The sequence below is a fragment of the Lonchura striata genome, chromosome 18, assembly GCF_046129695.1.
Source record: "Lonchura striata isolate bLonStr1 chromosome 18, bLonStr1.mat, whole genome shotgun sequence".
NCBI classification, from domain to species: domain Eukaryota; kingdom Metazoa; phylum Chordata; class Aves; order Passeriformes; family Estrildidae; genus Lonchura; species Lonchura striata.
The window spans coordinates 14,854,990-14,873,798 of NC_134620.1; the positions used below are offsets into that span (position 1 = coordinate 14,854,990).

The following is an 18,809-nucleotide window of genomic DNA, read 5'->3' on the forward strand; positions in this document are numbered from 1 at the left end:
CTTAAGAGTATGTAATGTTAAAAACCAGAAAGGGAACAAAGAGTGTGTGACAAAAATAAAATGGGAGGGAAAAGGGAGAAAAGAAAAATAAAGACAGAATTAGTTTTAGAGCAATGGCAACGTAAGACATGCAGCTTATATTATGAAAAGGATGTCGTGCTTTGAATGAGGATCTGTGAAAAATAAAGGTGTGATTAAGAAGTTGCTGGGTGCCAGGTACAACATGAGAGGTCAGTACAAACAACTGAGTGATGCTCTTAACAAGAATAAACTCATGCATTTGAAACGGAGTAATGAAAGCCACAAGCAGGTTCCAGCATGGTGGGTGAGAATGGCATTAAAACCCCTTCCTTGCCCCGTGCCAAACTGCCATCTGATTTTCTTTGTCACCAGAACCCATAGCTGAGAATGACGGCTCTGCCCTAGCAAGCTTGCTTGCTTTGCATCTCTTAAAGCTTCCTATGTAAGTAGTAAATACCTTCAGTCTCCTGTCAGAGGAGAGCCATTCCACAGCCATCATTAAAGGAGTTCTGGTTTCCTTTCCAAAATTCTAAAAAACCTGCACATTTTTAAAGCTTGGCTTCCAGGGAAAGCCCCCTGGGACACAGGCTGCTCTCTGATGTCACTTGGTCTGCACTGCCATCAAATCTCTCATCATGATCTTGGACCTGCTTTATAAAACCAGTGCTTGAAAATCAACCCGTGAGCAGAAGTAAGTCTCTGTTTGTGCCAGAAGCAGGTAAAAGCTACCCCAGCCTGGGTAAAACAAGCATTCTGGATATGCCAGATACATTTACAATTTTTCTATTCCATTTCCACAAACCACAGGCTGCTCTGCCAAAGAGCCCTGGGAGTGCCTTGGCTGGGCTCTGGAAGAGGGAAGGGAGCACAGGGCTGGAGATGCTGGCTCTGACTCCAGGATTACTGATTCTGCATCAGAGATCATGTCTCCTTGTGCCTAATGCCAGATCAGGGGCACGTCTGGGCTCAACAACCCAAAATAGCATCAGATCCTCCTGGAGATAGCAGCACCTCCCTCTGAGCATGCTAAACTTAGCTGCTGTTTGGGCATTGTCCCCTTCCAGGCAGAGGAAACCTCCTAAATTACTTTAGACTGTTTCACCTATTTTCCTTTGTTTTTAAAATGTGTGTAACACCTGTGAAACTTGAGAGAAAGCACCACAGAAATGGAAAAAATATCAATAAGCATGAACTACATCAAGAGAAGCCTGCAAACCTTAACAGGTCAAAAACTATTTCCTACACCAGTTAAGGTTCTAGAAGTTTCTCAATATCAACACGGGTAATACTAATTTAGATCCAAGAAGTAAATACACCTTCTGATGCATAAAGAACAAGATGTCTGGGGATTATTCTTTTTTCCAGGGGAAGTGGGTACAATGAGCTCGCAGAAGGATTTTGGTTTCAACCTTCATGTTGGTGCAGTAATACAAACACTGCCAATTCCTTTTTTGAAAAAGTACCTGTCTCACTGCAGAGAGTATCAGAATAAAAGGACTGAATTTACAGCACATGAAAGCAGTCATAAGAATGCTCAGAATTCTTGTATGCATGACAAAATAGTACTGATTTTAGTTGAGTAACAATCTACTGAAGAAAAAGTTAATCTGTGGGATTGCGCTTTCTAAGAAAACACAGTAATTACTGCACACATAAAGAAGCAAGTACAATTTGCATGTACAAATATCATATGGCAAATATATATCCAGTACTGGGTGTGTTTAGTGTCCTGCATATGCTTTAGTTGTTGCACTGAATTTTCTTTCTTTCTTGATAAATATTCCTGTATTAAAGCAATATTTCTGGAACATATTTCCTATTCTCTCTGGCAATTCCCTAAAATTCAGAGCACAGGGAGTTCTGACAAAGCAGAAACAACTCCCTTTCTTACAGGAACGCTTTAAGCCTGTGGAAGGGATGGGACTAGCACTGGGTACATGGACAAATCACTCAGACAGGAAAAACATAAGTTGTTTTATAAGTTTTTACAAATCTTGCTCAGAAAGAACTCATTTTTTGGGGTAGCACATGCAGTGTATCTTCACAGAGACAAGGAGGGTCCCCAGACGCAGAACAGGAGCAATCACACGTAGGAAAGTCGTCTGTTGGTTCAAGTTGGCCTGTCAGTGAGAGCCAAGCAGGTTCCAGGTGCATTAACGCTGCCCAGCTGCAGCTCCCCGGCACAGAGGCTGCACGCCTGCAGCTCGGGAGCGGCCGAAGGGAGCCCGGGGAGCACCCAGGGGTGCCCGAGCCCTCACCTTGAGCGCGCCGTGCGAGGTGAGGCTCAGGCGCCGCCGGCCGCCCTCCTCCAGCTGCATCTCCGAGTAGAGCTCCTCCTCATCCTCCTCCAGGATGTCGGACAGGTCGGAGCCGCGGCTGCTCTCGGTGTGGTACTCGTCCCCCAGGCAGCAGTGAGCCTGCAAGGGCAGCAGAGAGCTCAGGCTGCCAATGCTGCCTGCGCCAGGGGAGGCACAGCAGCCAGGGGAGGCACAGCAGCCAGGGGGAGGCACAGCACGGGGAGGAACATCACGGGGAGGAACATCACGGGCTGGGACATCACGGGGAGGAACACCATGGGGAGGAACATCACGGAGAGGAACACCATGGGGAGGAACACCACGGGCTGGGCTCTGCCCTCCCGGGCTGGGCTCTACCCTGCTGCTCCTGCCCCCTGCGAACACTGCTTGCCCATTTCTGATCGTAATTCAAGAGATCCAGTCTCAATCCCAGGTGATGGAATAAAGAATATCTCCTTTCACAGCACCAGATCTAGTTTTAGTCTTGATTAGATTCCTCTTATTAAAGGGGTCCTTCATGCATCAATGGGCTTGCTGATCAAATTGCAAAAGCCTTAGGATAATTCACATATCATCTGTTCTTTGCAGCTGTTTGTTACATCGCATTATAATTTAAAAGTGATCAGCATTTAATTCTTCCACCATTGTGGACCTTCAACACAGGAAGTCGAGTCTTTGACTAAAATTTTTTAAACCACCCCAAGACATAAAAACCCCATCTCTTTTCTAGAATTTACATCTCTCTTGAAATAAATTATTTAATATTTGTTTTCAGTGGGATTGGACTAAAAGCTGCCAGCACCTTTCCATTCCTTGGAGCCAATGCTACCTCCTGCTTGTTGCTGTCATCAGGCTGCTGGGTCACAGGTGATGCCCTGGTGGCACACAGGACCTTTCCCTCCCACTCATGAGCAGGCTGTCATTTGCAGCAGTGACACCTCACAGAAAGGACAGAGCCCAAACAGGACAGCCCAGTCACATTTTCTGTGTTCTTTGCCATCTTCATCTTTCACTTTCCATGCCTGGGGCTGCTGGAAGGGAGGAGGGAGATCCCTGTGCCAAGCAGGAACAGGAGCATCCCTGCCACAGCTCAGCCTCACCTGTGTCACAGCCTGTGTCACTGGTGTCATAGCCTGTGTCACACTCTGTGTCACCTGTGTCATAGCCTGTGTCACACCCTGTGTCACACCCTGTGTCACAGCCTGTGTCACCGGTGTCACCGGCACAGCCAGAGCCCTCGGCATGCCTGGCAGAGCTGGGCTCCAGCAAGCACCCGGCTCCTGCTGACACGGGGTACAGCACCCGAGCCAGGCTGCTCACCTGCTTTCCCAGCTCTGACTCCTTCAGGAAATCATCAACCGAGGCTCCCCTGCGCTTCACCCGGGGGGAGTCGTAGCCATCCTCCTCCTCGTCCGAGTACGGGGCCGCGCTGCTCCTCTCGCTGAAAACACTCCTCCTCTCCACCTGGGGACACAAAGCCAGGGCTGTGAGGGACGCTGCCCTGCACCAGGGACACAAATACAAATATAAACGCTCCTCCTCTCCATCTAACAGAGCAGCAAAACCCAGAGCTGTGAGGGACGCTGCCCTGCACCAGGGACACAAATGCAAATACAAAGACTCAAGCACACAACATTTAAAAGCACTCATGGCTTAGAGCACTGTTAGTTCCTCCTGGCTGGAACATGTGAGGAGTTTTTCAAGAAGTTTTGCCTGTTTTATTGCCCTCAGTGTTAAACAATTACCTGATGCTATGTGCTTATCAGATGAGCTGCCAGTTCTCCTCCCTGTAGCACTTACCAAAATTCTCAGAGGCTGCCAGCAAAGACACTCCTTTCCCCTTGGCAGAGGCAGTGCATGATCAAGCCACAACAGCATTTGTGACCTCAACACACAAAAAGCCCCAGAATGAGCTCTGGGCTCCTGCTCTGAGGAGCCTCAGCAGTTCCTGCTGGCTCTGGTGACAGTGCCCAGCAGCCACCAAGAGCCAGGGGCAGGCACACAGCTCCTTCTGCAGCACTTGCCACGAGTGAAGAATTCACACCACAGGGGACTAAACCTGACAAATATCCCTGGCAGGATTTGATTTAATTTAGAATTACTTCGTCTACAAACTTCTGTCCAGCTTCCTGAATAAAACATTTCAAGCATCACTTAAGCTAATGTAATCAAACGTGGTTCAGAGCACATGTTATGTCAGCAATTTTCCAAACCAGAAAAAGTATTTCTCTTGTCTTTCCCTCTGTGGTTCTTAAATCAGCTTTCACCTCACAGGGCCAAAGAAACCAATTGCCTTTTCTCCCTCTATTACATTCCAGTCTTATTTTTAAACAAAAGGAAGACAGCTACAGATGCATATATATATATTTATCAGACCTTATTGATCCAGAGTTATTCAGGTTCTCAAAAGCTGCCTTGATTTACTGACTGTATCAAATGCATCCAAAACAGGAACAGTCAATAAGCTGGGGCTGTTAAGGCATGTGTGGACTGTCAAAATTAATGCAGTTATTTTAGAGATACAACGGGAGACTAAAAACTGGACATAACTGATGACTGCCAGATGAAGCACCAAGAAAATCCATGGAGTAAGTGACACCTCATCTTGTGAGAAGTAACAGGCAGTTGTGAGCAGCTTGTGATGAGAAAGTAACTGCCCAGGGCACTGGGAGTATTTAAATATTGCATATTTGTGTGGAAAACCCACAGCACATTGTCAGGATGCATCCACATCAGCTGCACTGACCCCAGAGCCCCAAATGTGGGATATAAATCAGCTGGCAAAGACATGAATCAGCGCAGCAGCCGTGGGTCATGGTGGTCCCAAACCTGGGGTGGCCTTGGGCAGCGACTGCTGGCAGCTCCCGGAGGAGCTGGAGCGGAAAGCATCTGCACACGTGCATGAAAAGGCAGCACTGAGAAGGAGAAATGTGTAAAATTCCCTGTGGATCCATGACAGCGGACACAGGAGGGCTTTATCAGCCCGGAATTCCAGAACTCTGCTTCTCAAGCTGTGGGCCTGCAGAGCTTAGGAATGGTCACCCGCTCCCCGAAGCACACCACGAGCAATCCTTGATGGCAAGCGCGGCGGCCAGCCCAGCCCAGCCCAGAGAAGCCCTGGGAAGGAGCCCTCCTTACCCTGTGGCTCTCTGCCACCCTCTGTGCAGCCTCTCTTGCCATGGCTTTTGCGACGGTGCTGGGGACCGGAGCGCCCTGGGGCTGGGGCAGGATCCTGTTGGGGGACGGGGACCTGCGGCCGGCGGCCGGGCCGAGCGGGCCGGGCGGCTCCAGCGTGGCTCCGCGCGCGGGGGACGGCGGCTCCCACGCCTCGTCCCTCCTGCCGCGGGGCCCGAGCTGCTCGTCTTTGGTTTCTGGGGCTCCGGCACTTGCTGATGGCTTCGATTTGGGAGCGGTTCTGGGGTGAGGGGTTGGAGGCACCAGGAGGTCAGCTGGAATGGCAGCAGGAGGAGAGTCCACGGACTCGCCCTGTGCTGAGAGCGTCCGCACCGTCACCTCCCGGGCGTCCAGGGCACGCAGCCGGAGCAGCTCCAGCGCCGTGCCCTCGGCTGCTGGGAACGTCACCTCGGCCACCTGCGGGCACAGAGCCACCTGTGAGCGCCCGGCCGCCCGCCAGCCTGCCCTCAGCCCGCTGGGGACACCCTGAGACCCTGGGGACACCCCGAGACCCTGGGTACACCCTGAGCCTGCTGGGGACACCCTGAGCCTGCTGGGGACACCCTGAGCCCCCGGGGACACCCCGAGCCTGCTGGGGACACCCTGAGCCTGCTGGGGACACCCCGAGACCCTGGGGACACCCTGAGCCTGCTGGGGACACCCCGAGACCCTGGGGACACCCTGAGCTCCCGGGGCACACCCTGAGCCTGCTGGGGACACCCTGAGCCCCTGGGGACACCCCGAGCCTGCTGGGGACACCCTGAGCCCCTGGGGACACCCCGAGACCCTGGGGACACCCTGAGCCCCTGGGACACACCCTGAGCTCCCGGGGCACACCCTGAGCCTGCTGGGCACACCCTGAGCCCCCTGGGCACGCCCTGAGCCCCTGGGCACACCCTGAGCCTGCTGGGCACACCCTGAGCCCCCTGGGCACACCCTGAGCCTGCTGGGCACACCCTGAGTCCCCTGGGCACACTCTCAGCCCTCTGGGCACACCCTCAGCCCCCTGGGCACACCCTCAGCCCCCTGGGCACACCCTCGGGCTCCTCAGAGCGAGCGGCTGCCGCGCAGCGTGGACTCCCCGCAGGGCTGGTGCCCTCCCAGCTGCTGCCCTTCACCCCCAGCCCGCTGGCAGAAGCGCTCCCGGAAAGGAGCAGTTACCCCCGAACACAGGACGGGCTCCTGCAGCTAAGGAGCCCTGCGGGGCCGTGCCAGGGCAGGGTGACAGCCGGGGACTCACCCGCTGCCCTTTGGCATAGACACCGTAACCCGTGACGCTGGCACCGTGCGACGTCCCCGTCGCCGACAGAGCCGGGGGCTTCCAGGCCACCTGCGCGGTCCCCGGCGTGGGCCCTGCCCGCACAGACACGTCCTGAGGTGGGGCTGGAGGACCTGGGCGAGACGGAGCGGTCACTCCGCAGCCGAGCTGCAGCGTGGGCTGCCAGCTGGAGCCGCGGCCTTTGCCACCAGCTGAGTGAAGCACAGCTCTATTTTTTCAAGAAGTTTTTGCCTGTTTCATTACCCAGCTTTATTCAGCTGGTCCTTCCTCTGCACTGAATCAAAAAACACACCCAGTAACCTCCTAAGGCATTTACAGTGTGTTAGTGTGACAGCACACCACATACCTCCTTAATTAACAGGCATTACCCTGCTATAAATAGCTCTACTTTGGCCAGAAAGCCGAAGTAAAAATATCACGAAGATTATTAGTTCATACATTTTTCAAGCATCCTGTTGTGTTAATTTAACCAGCAAGCCCTGAGCAGGGCTGGGCTGCAGCCATCTCTGCAGAGCAGAACACAGACCTGGCTGCTGTGGGATTGCTTCTCCCAGCGAACTAAACACAGCCAGATCCTCCTCATCTACCAAAAAGGCTGCAAACACGTCAGCTGTGCTTGATACGTGTGCAAATGTCACGCCAGACCACTGGCAAACTGCCAGTGCATTTCACTGGTTTCCTGCCACTGAATTTTGTCCTCTAGTGGACATGGAAATGAAATGCTGGTCATGTTCAGGACAGTACAGGCACAACAGGAAGGTTTTGCTCATATCATCCCTGCACCTATAAAGTATTTTTATCTTGCAAGTGGAGAGTATGCAAATTGACCTAATGCTATTCTTGTCCAGGAGAGATTTTGGTTCAGGATTGAATTTCAGCTTTCCTGGTCATCCTATTTTATTGACAGCCAGCACTCCCAATTCAGCAGGGCTGCTCAGTTTACGAGGAAGGATGAATCTGATCTAACCCAGCATCTCGCCACTGACAATGACATTAATCTGCTCCTGCAGGAGAAGTCACCTTCCTTGCATTCTCCCACAACGAAGCAATCCCCAGGGTGCCTGTGCTGACCTTCACAGGCTGTGCAGAGATAGGTGTAACAGACTGCAGCGCCCGGGGCTCAGCACAGCTCCTCTTTCCTCCCATCATCAAATGGGAAATTATTCCTGATGAGTTTCAATGGTCTTGGTCATCAACATAAATGTTTGTTTTGGAATTCTGTTGCACTTTGCTGCTCATGGGTTTTTTTACATAAATTAGCTCCAAAAACTGCAGCAGCCCCATTGGTCCTGATCCTGTACTTATTTCTGTTTTTAGATCTGAGTGCCCAAGACAGAAATATTTGTATTTTTATGTGAGCAATTCCATTGCTTTGATGAATCAAGATGAGTTCAATTGCATGACACTCTATGATGGTAACTCCCATCAGTGACTCCGAATTCATCCTTTTGCTTTGCTCCAATTACTCTGAAATCAGGCATCAGCCTCTAACCACAACAGCTGCTATTTTGTTTTCTCTGCACAGCAGTGAAAAGTTGGCTTGTGTCTCTGGAAGTGCTCCCAGTGGAATGAAGCAGTGGGGAAGATTCTGGGAGCTCTGGCTCCAGCAGCTGAGGCTCCCCTGCTCCTCAGCAGAGAGCAGCTCTGCATGGCTCAGCAGACTTCGCAGCTAGAGGGGGACACAGCATGGCAAGTGCTTGGCCAATTCACTGCCTTACTTCTACTCTGGTTTTCAACACTGCTTCGATGTTCCTGAATCATGGCAAAGGGCTGACAACACTTACCAGCACTCCTAATGCAAAATCCAGGTGGGAAAAAACCTCAGACTTCCCAAAACACAACGAATCTGTTGACTTTACAAATACAAATTGTACAATGATGATTGCACCGTCACAACCAAAATACACTTACATCCCCTAAATGCTGTGCGGGTTAAAGTATTTTCTCTGGTATTTTCAAAGAAATTTATCTGAAGAGTTTTGGGGTAGGGAGGAAAATATCAAACCTGCTGGCAATGTAGAAAATTCCACAAAGGCTTCCTTTTTTTCTCGTTGTTCCAAGGGAAGCTGCCAGGGCATCTGGTGGGGCTTTGCCATGACCTTCACCTTGTAGGCCATATTGGGCTTCAAATTAAAAAAATGGTACTTGTAGCTAGCAGCCTTGACAATGTCAAACTCCTCCTCGTTCAGGAAGATGACGTGACTGTAATTGCTGTTTGTAGGGAGCCAGGACAGCTCAGCAGAGATCTGGGTGATGTTGTCCACGCGGAGGTTGGAGGGGGCGACGATGACGTCCTTGCCCACCAGCAAGGTGCACTGCAGCTCGTCGGAGTTGCCCTTGCTGGTGATGCTCTGGATGGAGATCCGGTACGTGCAGGTGGAGGTGTTGAGCTTCTCTATCAGCGCTTTCGTCCTGCTGCCCAGGGCTACGTTCATCCTCACCTCCTTGTCCACCAGGACGTTGTAGCTGCTGACGGTTCCCCAGCCGGGCGGCACCACCGGCGGCTCCCAGCCCACAATAACACTTTTGGCGAGTTGTTTGATGAGGGTGATTTTTCGGGGGTAAGGCACAATGTCTTCTCCAATCTCGTCGATGTTGACGTCCAGGGTCCCTGCGCCGTTGCTGAGCAGGCTGGAGTCGATGAGGCTCGGGGGGCTGATCTCCAGCTCTCCTGCCAGAGGAGCGCCCGAGCGGTTGAGGAAGTTCTGGTCCTGCTCGCTGCTCAGCGCGCTCGACAGCCGCGCCTCGTTGTCCTGAACAAAATCCACAAAGTTCGAAGGGACGAGTCCTCTCTGGCCATCCAGCAGCTCTCCTGCAGAGAAAGAGCAAAGCCCTTAAAACCCCGAAGGGGAATACCTGGTCCGTGGCAGCGCCTCGAGAGTGGACAAGATAAGGGGCGAGGGATGAGCGAAAGCAGCAAAGAACATCCCCAGCTTGGGAACATAAAGGCTTATTAAGGAAAGTACCAGAACTGCCAGTAAGCTTTTTTGTCAACTTAAGTCTTGCCAGTAGGAAAAGCTGACACTATAAAATATTTTATAATTAGCTCTGCCTGCAAGGAGCGGCTTTGCTGGTGCAGAAACTCTTTTAATTAACACCACGATGATAAAGCTAAATTTAGCAACCGATTTAGGAGCAGACGAAGGAAAGGGTTTGGAGCGTCTCTGACAGACGAGCTGATTTCAATCTGCATGAATTAGCATGAATTGGTGCATTGAGTAAAACATACCTTCGTAGAAGCCATCCTCGTCCATGTCTCCGTACACATAGAGGTACTTGCCTGCCGTGAGAGGCAGCTCCGCCTCGGGGTTCTCGTTTGGTCCATCGAAGGGGTTGTAGCTGTGGGGTCAGGCAGAGCGCCGCTCAGAGCAGGGGCTGCAGCTCCACCCGGGGCAATTTCCCTGCGGCTCTGCATCCCTCCTGAGACACCCGACTCCGCCTGTACCCCTGAGGTCCCCTGTGCCCCAAAGCCACGTCCTTCCCCGCAGCGTTTAGAGACACCTCTCACTGAGGGCTCTTGGAAAACACTGCCCAAAATTCTCTTGGTTTTTTAGAGTGAATTAAGGAAAACTCGGTTATGGGGGTGTTTTCCAGTCACTGTATTCAATTTTATGTTCCCTTTATACAAGTTCATGAAACTTCTACAGAGGCAAGGTAAAAGAAGACAAAAACAGTGAGCTACATCTAAGGGAAGCTACTGAGAGACAAAAGTACTTATGAAGTACTTAAATCTATATCCATCCTGAAAGAAACTGTTAGCCAGTGAAATTTTTATCATGACAGTCCTTCGTGCCTGAAATTTTAACATGCAAAGCAGTGATGGACTTCAAATCCTCTCTTGCTTGGAGGAGTGATTGAAAAGAACAGACTGAGAGCTCCTCTCTGGAGCAGGGGCTCCCGTTTAATCCCACTGAGGCACTGGAGGGCAGCAATGCAGGGCTGGGAGAGCTGGGCTGGCAGAGGACAGGCACTGCTCTGCAGCAGTGCCAGCTGCACAGGCCTCCAGAACATCCCTGCCATGCAATCACTCAGCGCAGGGCGACGTGGGGCCAGACCTGATGGTGAAAATTACAGCTGTGTGTGCCTGTGACGGGATGGGTGCTTTACCTGTAACGGGCAATGCAAAGATGGACTTTCCCAGAATATCTCTGCTTTGAGGTATTGGAATTCTGATCATTATCCATCTGTGGGAGAGGGAGAAGAAAGATAATGTGATACACAAAAAGAAGAATGCATAGTTTTCCTGACAGGTGATATGATGTGATATGAACACACAATATCAAGGAAAAAAAAATTAATTTCTAAAATGGAGCACAAGTGGTTAATTTTACTTAGAAGGGCAGAATCCAGTGACTGAGCACTTAAAACAAATGCTGAGTTCAGAACTGGTGCCAACCTCCAAACACCTGGAAACCATGAGTATCACACAAAACATCCCCCTTGCCAGTCCAATCCCATCCAACCCAATCCTCAGCATCAGCATCTCTTGAACACCACCCTTTCCACTGACTGAAGGAAATAGCATATTTTACTCTGAATTTCACATCACATTTAATTCAATCCTGCAAAGCCACACGTTTATTCTGTTACAAATCTGGTCTACAAAACCTGGAGGTTTAATTGTGGTGTTGAATCAACACAGACTCTGTCCATTCTAGCTCTGCACGAGGTCTCTCCCTGGTAAAACAGAAATTTCAGCTGTGCTTTCAGCTAGTAGAGGTTTTAAAGTCAGGGATGAACTTCCCTCATTGTACAGTTTGCTGTGGGCCACTTCAGAAAAAAATGACCAACTTTTTGCCTGAGCTTGAGAATTTTAATTAATGTAGAAATGCTGGGTTAACAGTGGGATCAAATAAAATAAACTGTCTAAAATCTGAGCAAAATTTTACAACCTAGACAGAGATAACACTGAACTGCCAGGGCTAAACCAGTCCCTGCCAAGAGCACACCAGGAAAATTCCAGTGAAGTCCCTTTTCCTCTGAATTGGCTCCTGAGGGTGGTTTGGCCAGCACACCCTGCTCTGGCAGAGTATCACTGATTGACTGATTGATTGATTGATTGATTGATTGATTGATTTCAGACTACCCCATGTTATGTTTCATTTTTTAGATTTTATTCATGCACCCTCCTTTGGGGTCTGGGTGTCTCTAAGGAGGAATGGAGCTGAACTTCTGTGAGCCTGCAAAATGTAAGAGTGTGTCACGTAATTACACTCTGGAAGGCACAAAACGTTCAGTTCTGCAAAAGAGGGCTTGGCATGCTCAGTGAGAGAGAGCCCAAAACTAACAGAAAAGGGGAATTAAATTTGACGTTTGCTTCTCCCGTTCCTTGCTGTTAGTTCTGCTTACCTAAGTCTCCTTGCTAAGCTGCTTTTTCTGTGGCCTCTTCAAAGAGCAGTGAATGTTTCCACCTTTCAATAATGCTGCTACACAAATATACACAAATATTTCCTCTGGATAATCCTCAGATATGCCCATGGAATTCTCACTATACAAGAATCCAGTATTTTGTTGAATGTCATTAGACTTGTGATCCATTTGGAAACATTTTGATTCCATCAACTTTCACATTTTCGTATCAATTAATATAACATAGATAGAAAATATGCACACACTTGCAATTTATTTACTCCTGTAAGGATTGGGAAAGGGATTTCCTGAAATGAGGGGTAAAATCTGAGGATCATTTCCTCATGGCTATCTGCCCATATAAACCAGGGTATTTAATAGAAACTCATACCCTTCTACAGGGTTTCCAGGATCTGTTCTATGCAGTTTTTATAATGAATATTTGTCCTAAATATTAAAAATCAACTTATAATGGCACCTTGACTTTTTAAAAGCAGGTGGATCAACCTGGAATTCCTGCTGGAGCTGAGGAGCCTCAGCCCCAAATCCCTTTTTCAGTAAAAAGTTCAAAAATACTCACGTCTGAATCAAATCTGCATCTTGGGGTACCAGCTCTGGACTTGGACAGGAATGTGGGTTTGACAGACAGCTGTTCGGGTTTGTCCCCAGAGATCTGAAGGGGTCGGATAAACTCTGAGATCACACAGCGACTTCCAGAAGGGCTCTCATGACCTGGCAGTGGGCAGAGCACACACGGGGATCAGGAGTGGGAACTGAATTGAAGCTCTGCCCGCACACAGCAGAAGGGCAGGTTCAGCAGAAGGAGCTTTGCTGTCACAAACCATCCCAGAAGAAGGCTTGGTGGGTGCACTGCAGAGCAGGGAGGCAGCTCAGCCTGCCAGCTCCACACCCTGCTGAACTGCCCAAGCCAGCAGCATGTGACAAACATTACGGACGTGAAAGGCAGCAAGTGAAGGCATCTTCATTCACAGAACTCCAGGGTAAGGCTTCCCCCAGTGAAAAGAGCCCAGCTTTGTCCTGAGCCCTGTCCTTCCCTGGGGAAGCCGTGAGACACTCTGTGCAACACCCCAGCACTGCAGAGTGCTGCTGGAGCTGCACTGCTTCTGGGGACTCTGCCATAATCTGCAAAGCAGAAGCAAGTCATACATTTGTGTTCTAAAAAAGACTGGAATGCTAATGATGTAGTTGGCAGGATATTCCTTTTGCAATGAGGTTGTTTGGCTTTTGGCAGCAGGAAGTGCCAGGAGCACCTGCCTTGTATTTCCAAGGAGTTCCTCACTGACAGCAGCACTAAACCACATTCGTGTGATCCAGGGCCATCCCTGCAGTTTCTAAAACATGGAAACTCAGACTGTGCAAAAGCAAAAACCTCCACAAATCCTTCTGGGAGTATTTTTACTGTGTTTTAAAGTGTTTAGAAGAAAGGAGAGAGAGGTTACACTGCAGATTGAGCAGCCTCACAGGAGGCTGAACGCTGTTCTCTCCTCCTGACTCGGGTGAGAGATGGAGGTGAGATGAGAACAGCGTCTCCAGGCTGCAGGAGAGGCTGACAAAGCTGGGCACAAGCACGGGTGCATTGTCCCTTTACTGCTGGCATGCTCCCAAAGCAGCAATTGCAAATGGAGCTGGACGTGACCTGCAGCACAGCAGGAGCTGCAGCGGAGCAGGAGCTGCAGTGGAACAGGAGCTGCAGTGCAGCAGGAGCTGCAACAGAGCAGGAGCTGCAATGCAGCAGGAGCTGCAGTGGAGCAGGAGCTGCAGTGGAACAGGAGCTGCAGCACAGCAGGAGCTGCAGCAGAACGGGAGCTGCAGCAGAGCAGGAGCTGCAGCGGAACGGGAGCTGCTGCTGACGCATTCAGATGTGCAGGTGCATTCTGCCTCTCATTAACATAATGAGCCTGTGCTCTGATTTTTCAGCCCCTGAATATCTGTAGGTTCAGCATTTCCCCTCCTGTTCTGCCAGAATTCTGGCCAGCCAGTTTTGCTACTGAATTTCAAGATTCCCACTGCAGGTCACCAGGAATTATCGGAGGAACCTCTTTGTGTTCACTGCAGAGGAGAAAAAGCTCCAAGAACACCATCAGAGGGTTTTCTGGTATGCTCATTAGTGCAATATGATTAATTTTCTCTGCATCAGTGTAATTTACAGCAGGCCAGCTTCAGCACATTGACAGCAGGGAAATATACAACTCACCACACTAAAGATTAATTACAACCAGCCCCACTTAGAGCAATCCCCAGGCTGGGAAAGGGCACATTTTTTATTCTTGGAACCTTTCTCACATCTACAACAGAGAAGTCCTCCCCGTTCAGGAGCCTTTAGCCAATTTAGCTCCTTCTGTTTGCTGTTAATGTGTTTGCCATCTCAGCCTGCCAGTGCCAAGCTATAGATAATTGGGCCAACTGTGATTATTCATTCAAGGGAAGCCTCGGGTTGGGCTCAGAGCTCCTGCATTCTCCAGGCTTTGTTTTCAAATCACCGGCACTAGGTAGGGAACGTGCAGGAAGGTTCTGGGGCAGTGCAGCCCTTGTTCTGCATCCATTCAGGACAATAACCAGCACAGGATAATAACCACGCATTGCCAGGAACTCCAGGAATGTCAAGATGCTGGAAGGCGTGGGCCTGTATTGTTTTTTTCACTTGGAAAATAAGGCACATGAAGTTTCCCCTGAGTCCTTAACACCCAGCAGGGAGAGGTGTGTGGTGGCTGGGGCTGCACAGGGGCCCAGGCACATCCCTGGCCCCAGGTGGTCTCACTCTGCTGTGAAGTCTGCTCTACTCCCCCAGCCTTGCTGCCAAAGGGCTGGTTGCAAGAATTAAAAATATTAACTGATAGCTGATAACTCCACGCACACACCCCCTGCCCAGCAGAGACCCTGAATATCCAACAGAAGAGGGAAGAACAGATCTTTGTGTCAGAAATGTGCCCCACCAACAACTTCAGCAGTGAGCTCTGGTGCCTTCTGCAGAGGAGCCTTTAAAAAGGTTCCGAGACAAATATTCTGTGTCAATTCAGCTGGTTCTCCGTATGCAGAGCCACAGCTGGACCAGAAGAGAAACACAAGCATCATCCAGTCATGCCTCCGCAAGCCAAAAAAACCAAATTAATTGTTGCTTTGAGATTCAGAGTGCAGGGTGCACATTCCTCCTGAGTATCTGGGAGCTCCTGCTCACTCCTGCAGAGATTTCTGCTCCTGCAGGATGGGAACACAGGAGCACAAAAAAAAAGGCTGCATTCAAACCCTGGCCTAAGTTTGCCTCCAAAAAGTAACTGGTTAAACCTGGCTCTCTCCTTGGTCCAAGGCAATTACACTGAGGGCCCTGGGCTGAGCAGCAGAATGAGGAGGAATCAGATCTGCAGACTGGCTTAAAGCCTGTTAACTGGAAACCTACCAAAAAGAAAACAAACAAACAAAAAATCCCCAGTAAAACACCTTTCCTTTTATAGTTCCCCTTTGGAAAATAAACAGAGTTGAAAAGAAAATATACAAGAGGTCAGCTCATAAGAACACACAGCAGCCTCTAGAAATGTCTGTTTCTTTTCCTTTAAATACCAGAGAAAAATCCTATAAAGCCACAGGAATTTTGTCTATGAAGTCTTTTTAAATCTATAATGCTTAAAATGGCCTTTATTTTCCTGACTGACAACTATTTGTTAATGAAGTCTGAAGAACACTCTATCAAGGAAAAAGGAAGAGCACCAGATCTAATTTAAATGTTTCAGGAGAATTAAATCTGTCCATACTTGCATTCCAATTAGACTCTCCATTTTATTTATTGCAATTGCTGATTCCATATGGACTACCTAAATCATCTAGAAGGACCATTTAAATGAGCCTCTTAACTGATGAATAATAAATCTTAAGGCTTCTATATCTGATTGTGACATTACTGTAGGTTTAAAGTGAACTTTTTATGCTGTAATCCATCCTGCCTAGGTTTATTTCCTTTCTTGATCCATTCAAACATCACCAATTAAGGCAAAGCAGCTGGTCATAAGCTGATCTCATTTCCATCATTTGCTTTGCTTTGAAAGCCGTCCCTGTGTTCCCTCTCGTGTTCTTTCTTCCTCACACATAATAAAAATAATTACACTTCTGGTCTGAAGAACTTGCTGCGCTCCCCCGTCACTCTGGAGAGAGGGCTGATTCAGTAATTAGAAATCCTGCCGCTGGCTCCAGCACGACTTCACTGTTATCAGTGTTATCATTCTCACTGAGGATCAGTGTTGTCCCAGCACTCCTGATGTTAAGACACAAGTGCTGCAGGCCCTGAATTCCAAGTCCCACAAAAATCAATATGTTTTGAGAAAAGGCTCAGAGAGGAAGGCCCTAAAACGCCCTGGGTGCAGACCTGGCTGTGGCTGCTGTGGCTTTACTCAGGGGTTACTGGGGAGATTTCAGTTTGGCACCTTTTGAAGCTTTTAAAAAGGTTTTTCCATTAGCATAAGAATAAGTATAAATTAGCTTGGAGAATTTGACTGAGTACCTGAAAGATCTTTAGCTGATTTTCATTTTTCATTAAATCAATCGCAGTGATACAGGCTGGACCTTCACTTCTGCCTAAAGGACAGTCCAATACCTAATTACCTTTCCTTTTAAATTAATTGTTGCTTTGAAAATCCAGTCCTCGAGGAGATGTTGCTGTTGGTATTTAGGAAATTTCTACTGAATCCTTCTTTCTATCAGGAAATGACTTGGGAATTCTACATTAGTGCCTTTAATATCCCCTGAGGGCAGAGCTGCAGCCCCAGCCCTGCTCAGGTAGCCCAGGCACACAGGAGCTGGGGGAGATGAAACAGGAAAACCTTATAAATATATGATTGCCTGGCAAAAGATTTTGAGACTATGGAAACTGTAAGTGAGATTGGAATGAAAGCAAGCTCTGAGATACCGAGCCTTGGTTACTGAACAACTGGAGAACAATGACACGGCTGGCTGGAGGTGATCCCCTTTTGTTCCATCAAAAACAACACCCTCTGCTCACAGACAGCTCCAAGGGGCAGCACACCCGACTGCCTGGGCAGAAGGGGTCCAAAGAATCGTTTTTAGGGTTTAAAATGTAACACAACATGGTAATGGCATGATTCTTACAGGCTGTATGCAAATGCTATGGGATTTACCTACAGGATATATATTTACCTATAGGATTTATAGGAGTAGTTTTTAGGGTTTAAAATGTACCACAGTATGGTAATGATTCTTATAGGCTGTATGCAAATGATATAGGATTGGTGTCTTGTTCTAGACTGGTTAGTGAAAATGAGAATATTCAGCACAGAGGAAGATTTATGGTATTGCAATGGGAATTCCTGCTCTTTTGGGCTCTCTGGGGTCCCTGGCTGCAGAGATCTCTCTCCAGGCTCCCCCGTCGCTCCTGCACACAGCGGCAGGGCCAGGCTGTGGGGCCACAGGGATGTCACCTGGCTGGCCCTGCCCTGCTGCCCCTGGAGCTCAGCAGCCTCCTCTGCCAGAGCCTGCTGCCTGCAGCCGCAGGGAAACCTCTTCTCATCTCTGCCTGGGCACCAGAGCCCCTCTGCTGCCTTAGGGAAACAGGGGAGGCCATCTACCTTCTCCTGTTCCCATTGAATTTGTAAGCAGTGAGAGCGACCTGACAACTCCTCTTTGCAGGACAGCTGAGTGATCCAGCCTGGGTGATGCTGATCACCCTCCTCACACCGGGTAACACACAGTGCAACACGGGATTCGCATGGAAAAACACACAATGTAACATGGGATTCACATGGAAAAACACACAATGCAACACAGGATTCACATGGAAAAACACACAATGCAACACGGGATTCGCATGGAAAAACACACAATGTAACATGGGATTCACGTGGAAAAACACACAATGCAACACAGGATTCACATGGAAAAACATACAATGCAACACGGGATTCACATGGAAAAACACACAATGTAATGGGATTTGCATGGAAAAACACACAATGCAACACGGGATTCACATGGAAAAACACACAATGTAACATGGGATTTTTCTACTTTATATTGTGTGTTATTCATTGAATAACACAAAATATAAAGTGTGATTCACATGGAATAACACACAATTAAACCTGTGATTCCATGGAATAGCACACAATTTAACCAGTGATTCCATGGAATAGCATACAATTAAACCTGTGATTCCATGGAATAACACACAACCCGGCCTGTGATTGACGTGGAAGCTGTTTTTAAGTGTCCTCAGGTAACCTTTTGCCTCGAGCTTTGTCATTTTCCTATGAATAATGGATCGTTTACAAAGCTCTGCACTTGGAGAGCCGTTGCCTCTGGCAACAGGAGATGACCTGGTGAAAGTTCAGCACAGATCTTGGATAAACACACACTATTGACTGTAAGTGAAAGAACATCAATACAGATACATTTTTTAAATTACTTTATGTTCTCCGCTTCTCTTGAGACTATTTTTTTCTTTTTGAAAAGTTTTACTTTCAAACTTCTATGGAGAAGTGCATAATTTCTGTTGCACAAAGGAAGCTGAGCCCAAGCCATTTTGATGTCTCTCAAAATACTCCATTCAGTTTCCCCATTTTCTACCCAGCTCTGTTAAATGTGTTTTTTATGCAATGGCCAATGCAGTGGGTGGGGTCTCTGTGCTTTCTTTCCCCATTAACTCCTTTTTCAACAAGCGAGCAGAC

The 18,809-nt window shown here is 48.7% G+C and overlaps 1 protein-coding gene across 6 annotated transcripts in view; it reads right to left on the bottom strand.

Annotated features, from left to right (window-relative positions):
- Positions 1-18,809, bottom strand: part of RIMBP2 (RIMS binding protein 2) — a 64,068-nt gene that overhangs the window by 13,378 nt on the left and 31,881 nt on the right. For 5 of the 6 annotated variants that reach the window (XM_077787274.1, XM_077787275.1, XM_077787277.1 and 2 more), the window contains 8 exons: positions 12,701-12,852; positions 10,879-10,955; positions 10,001-10,110; positions 8,777-9,583; positions 6,733-6,884; positions 5,457-5,909; positions 3,639-3,782; positions 2,280-2,438 (listed from right to left, as the gene is read on the bottom strand). In XM_077787274.1, coding sequence (XP_077643400.1) covers positions 2,280-2,438; positions 3,639-3,782; positions 5,457-5,909; positions 6,733-6,884; positions 8,777-9,583; positions 10,001-10,110; positions 10,879-10,955; positions 12,701-12,852 — 2,054 coding nt within the window. The remainder of the gene's footprint in view (positions 1-2,279; positions 2,439-3,638; positions 3,783-5,456; positions 5,910-6,732; positions 6,885-8,776; positions 9,584-10,000; positions 10,111-10,878; positions 10,956-12,700; positions 12,853-18,809) is intronic. The other variant, XM_077787276.1, reaches the window with a different exon arrangement.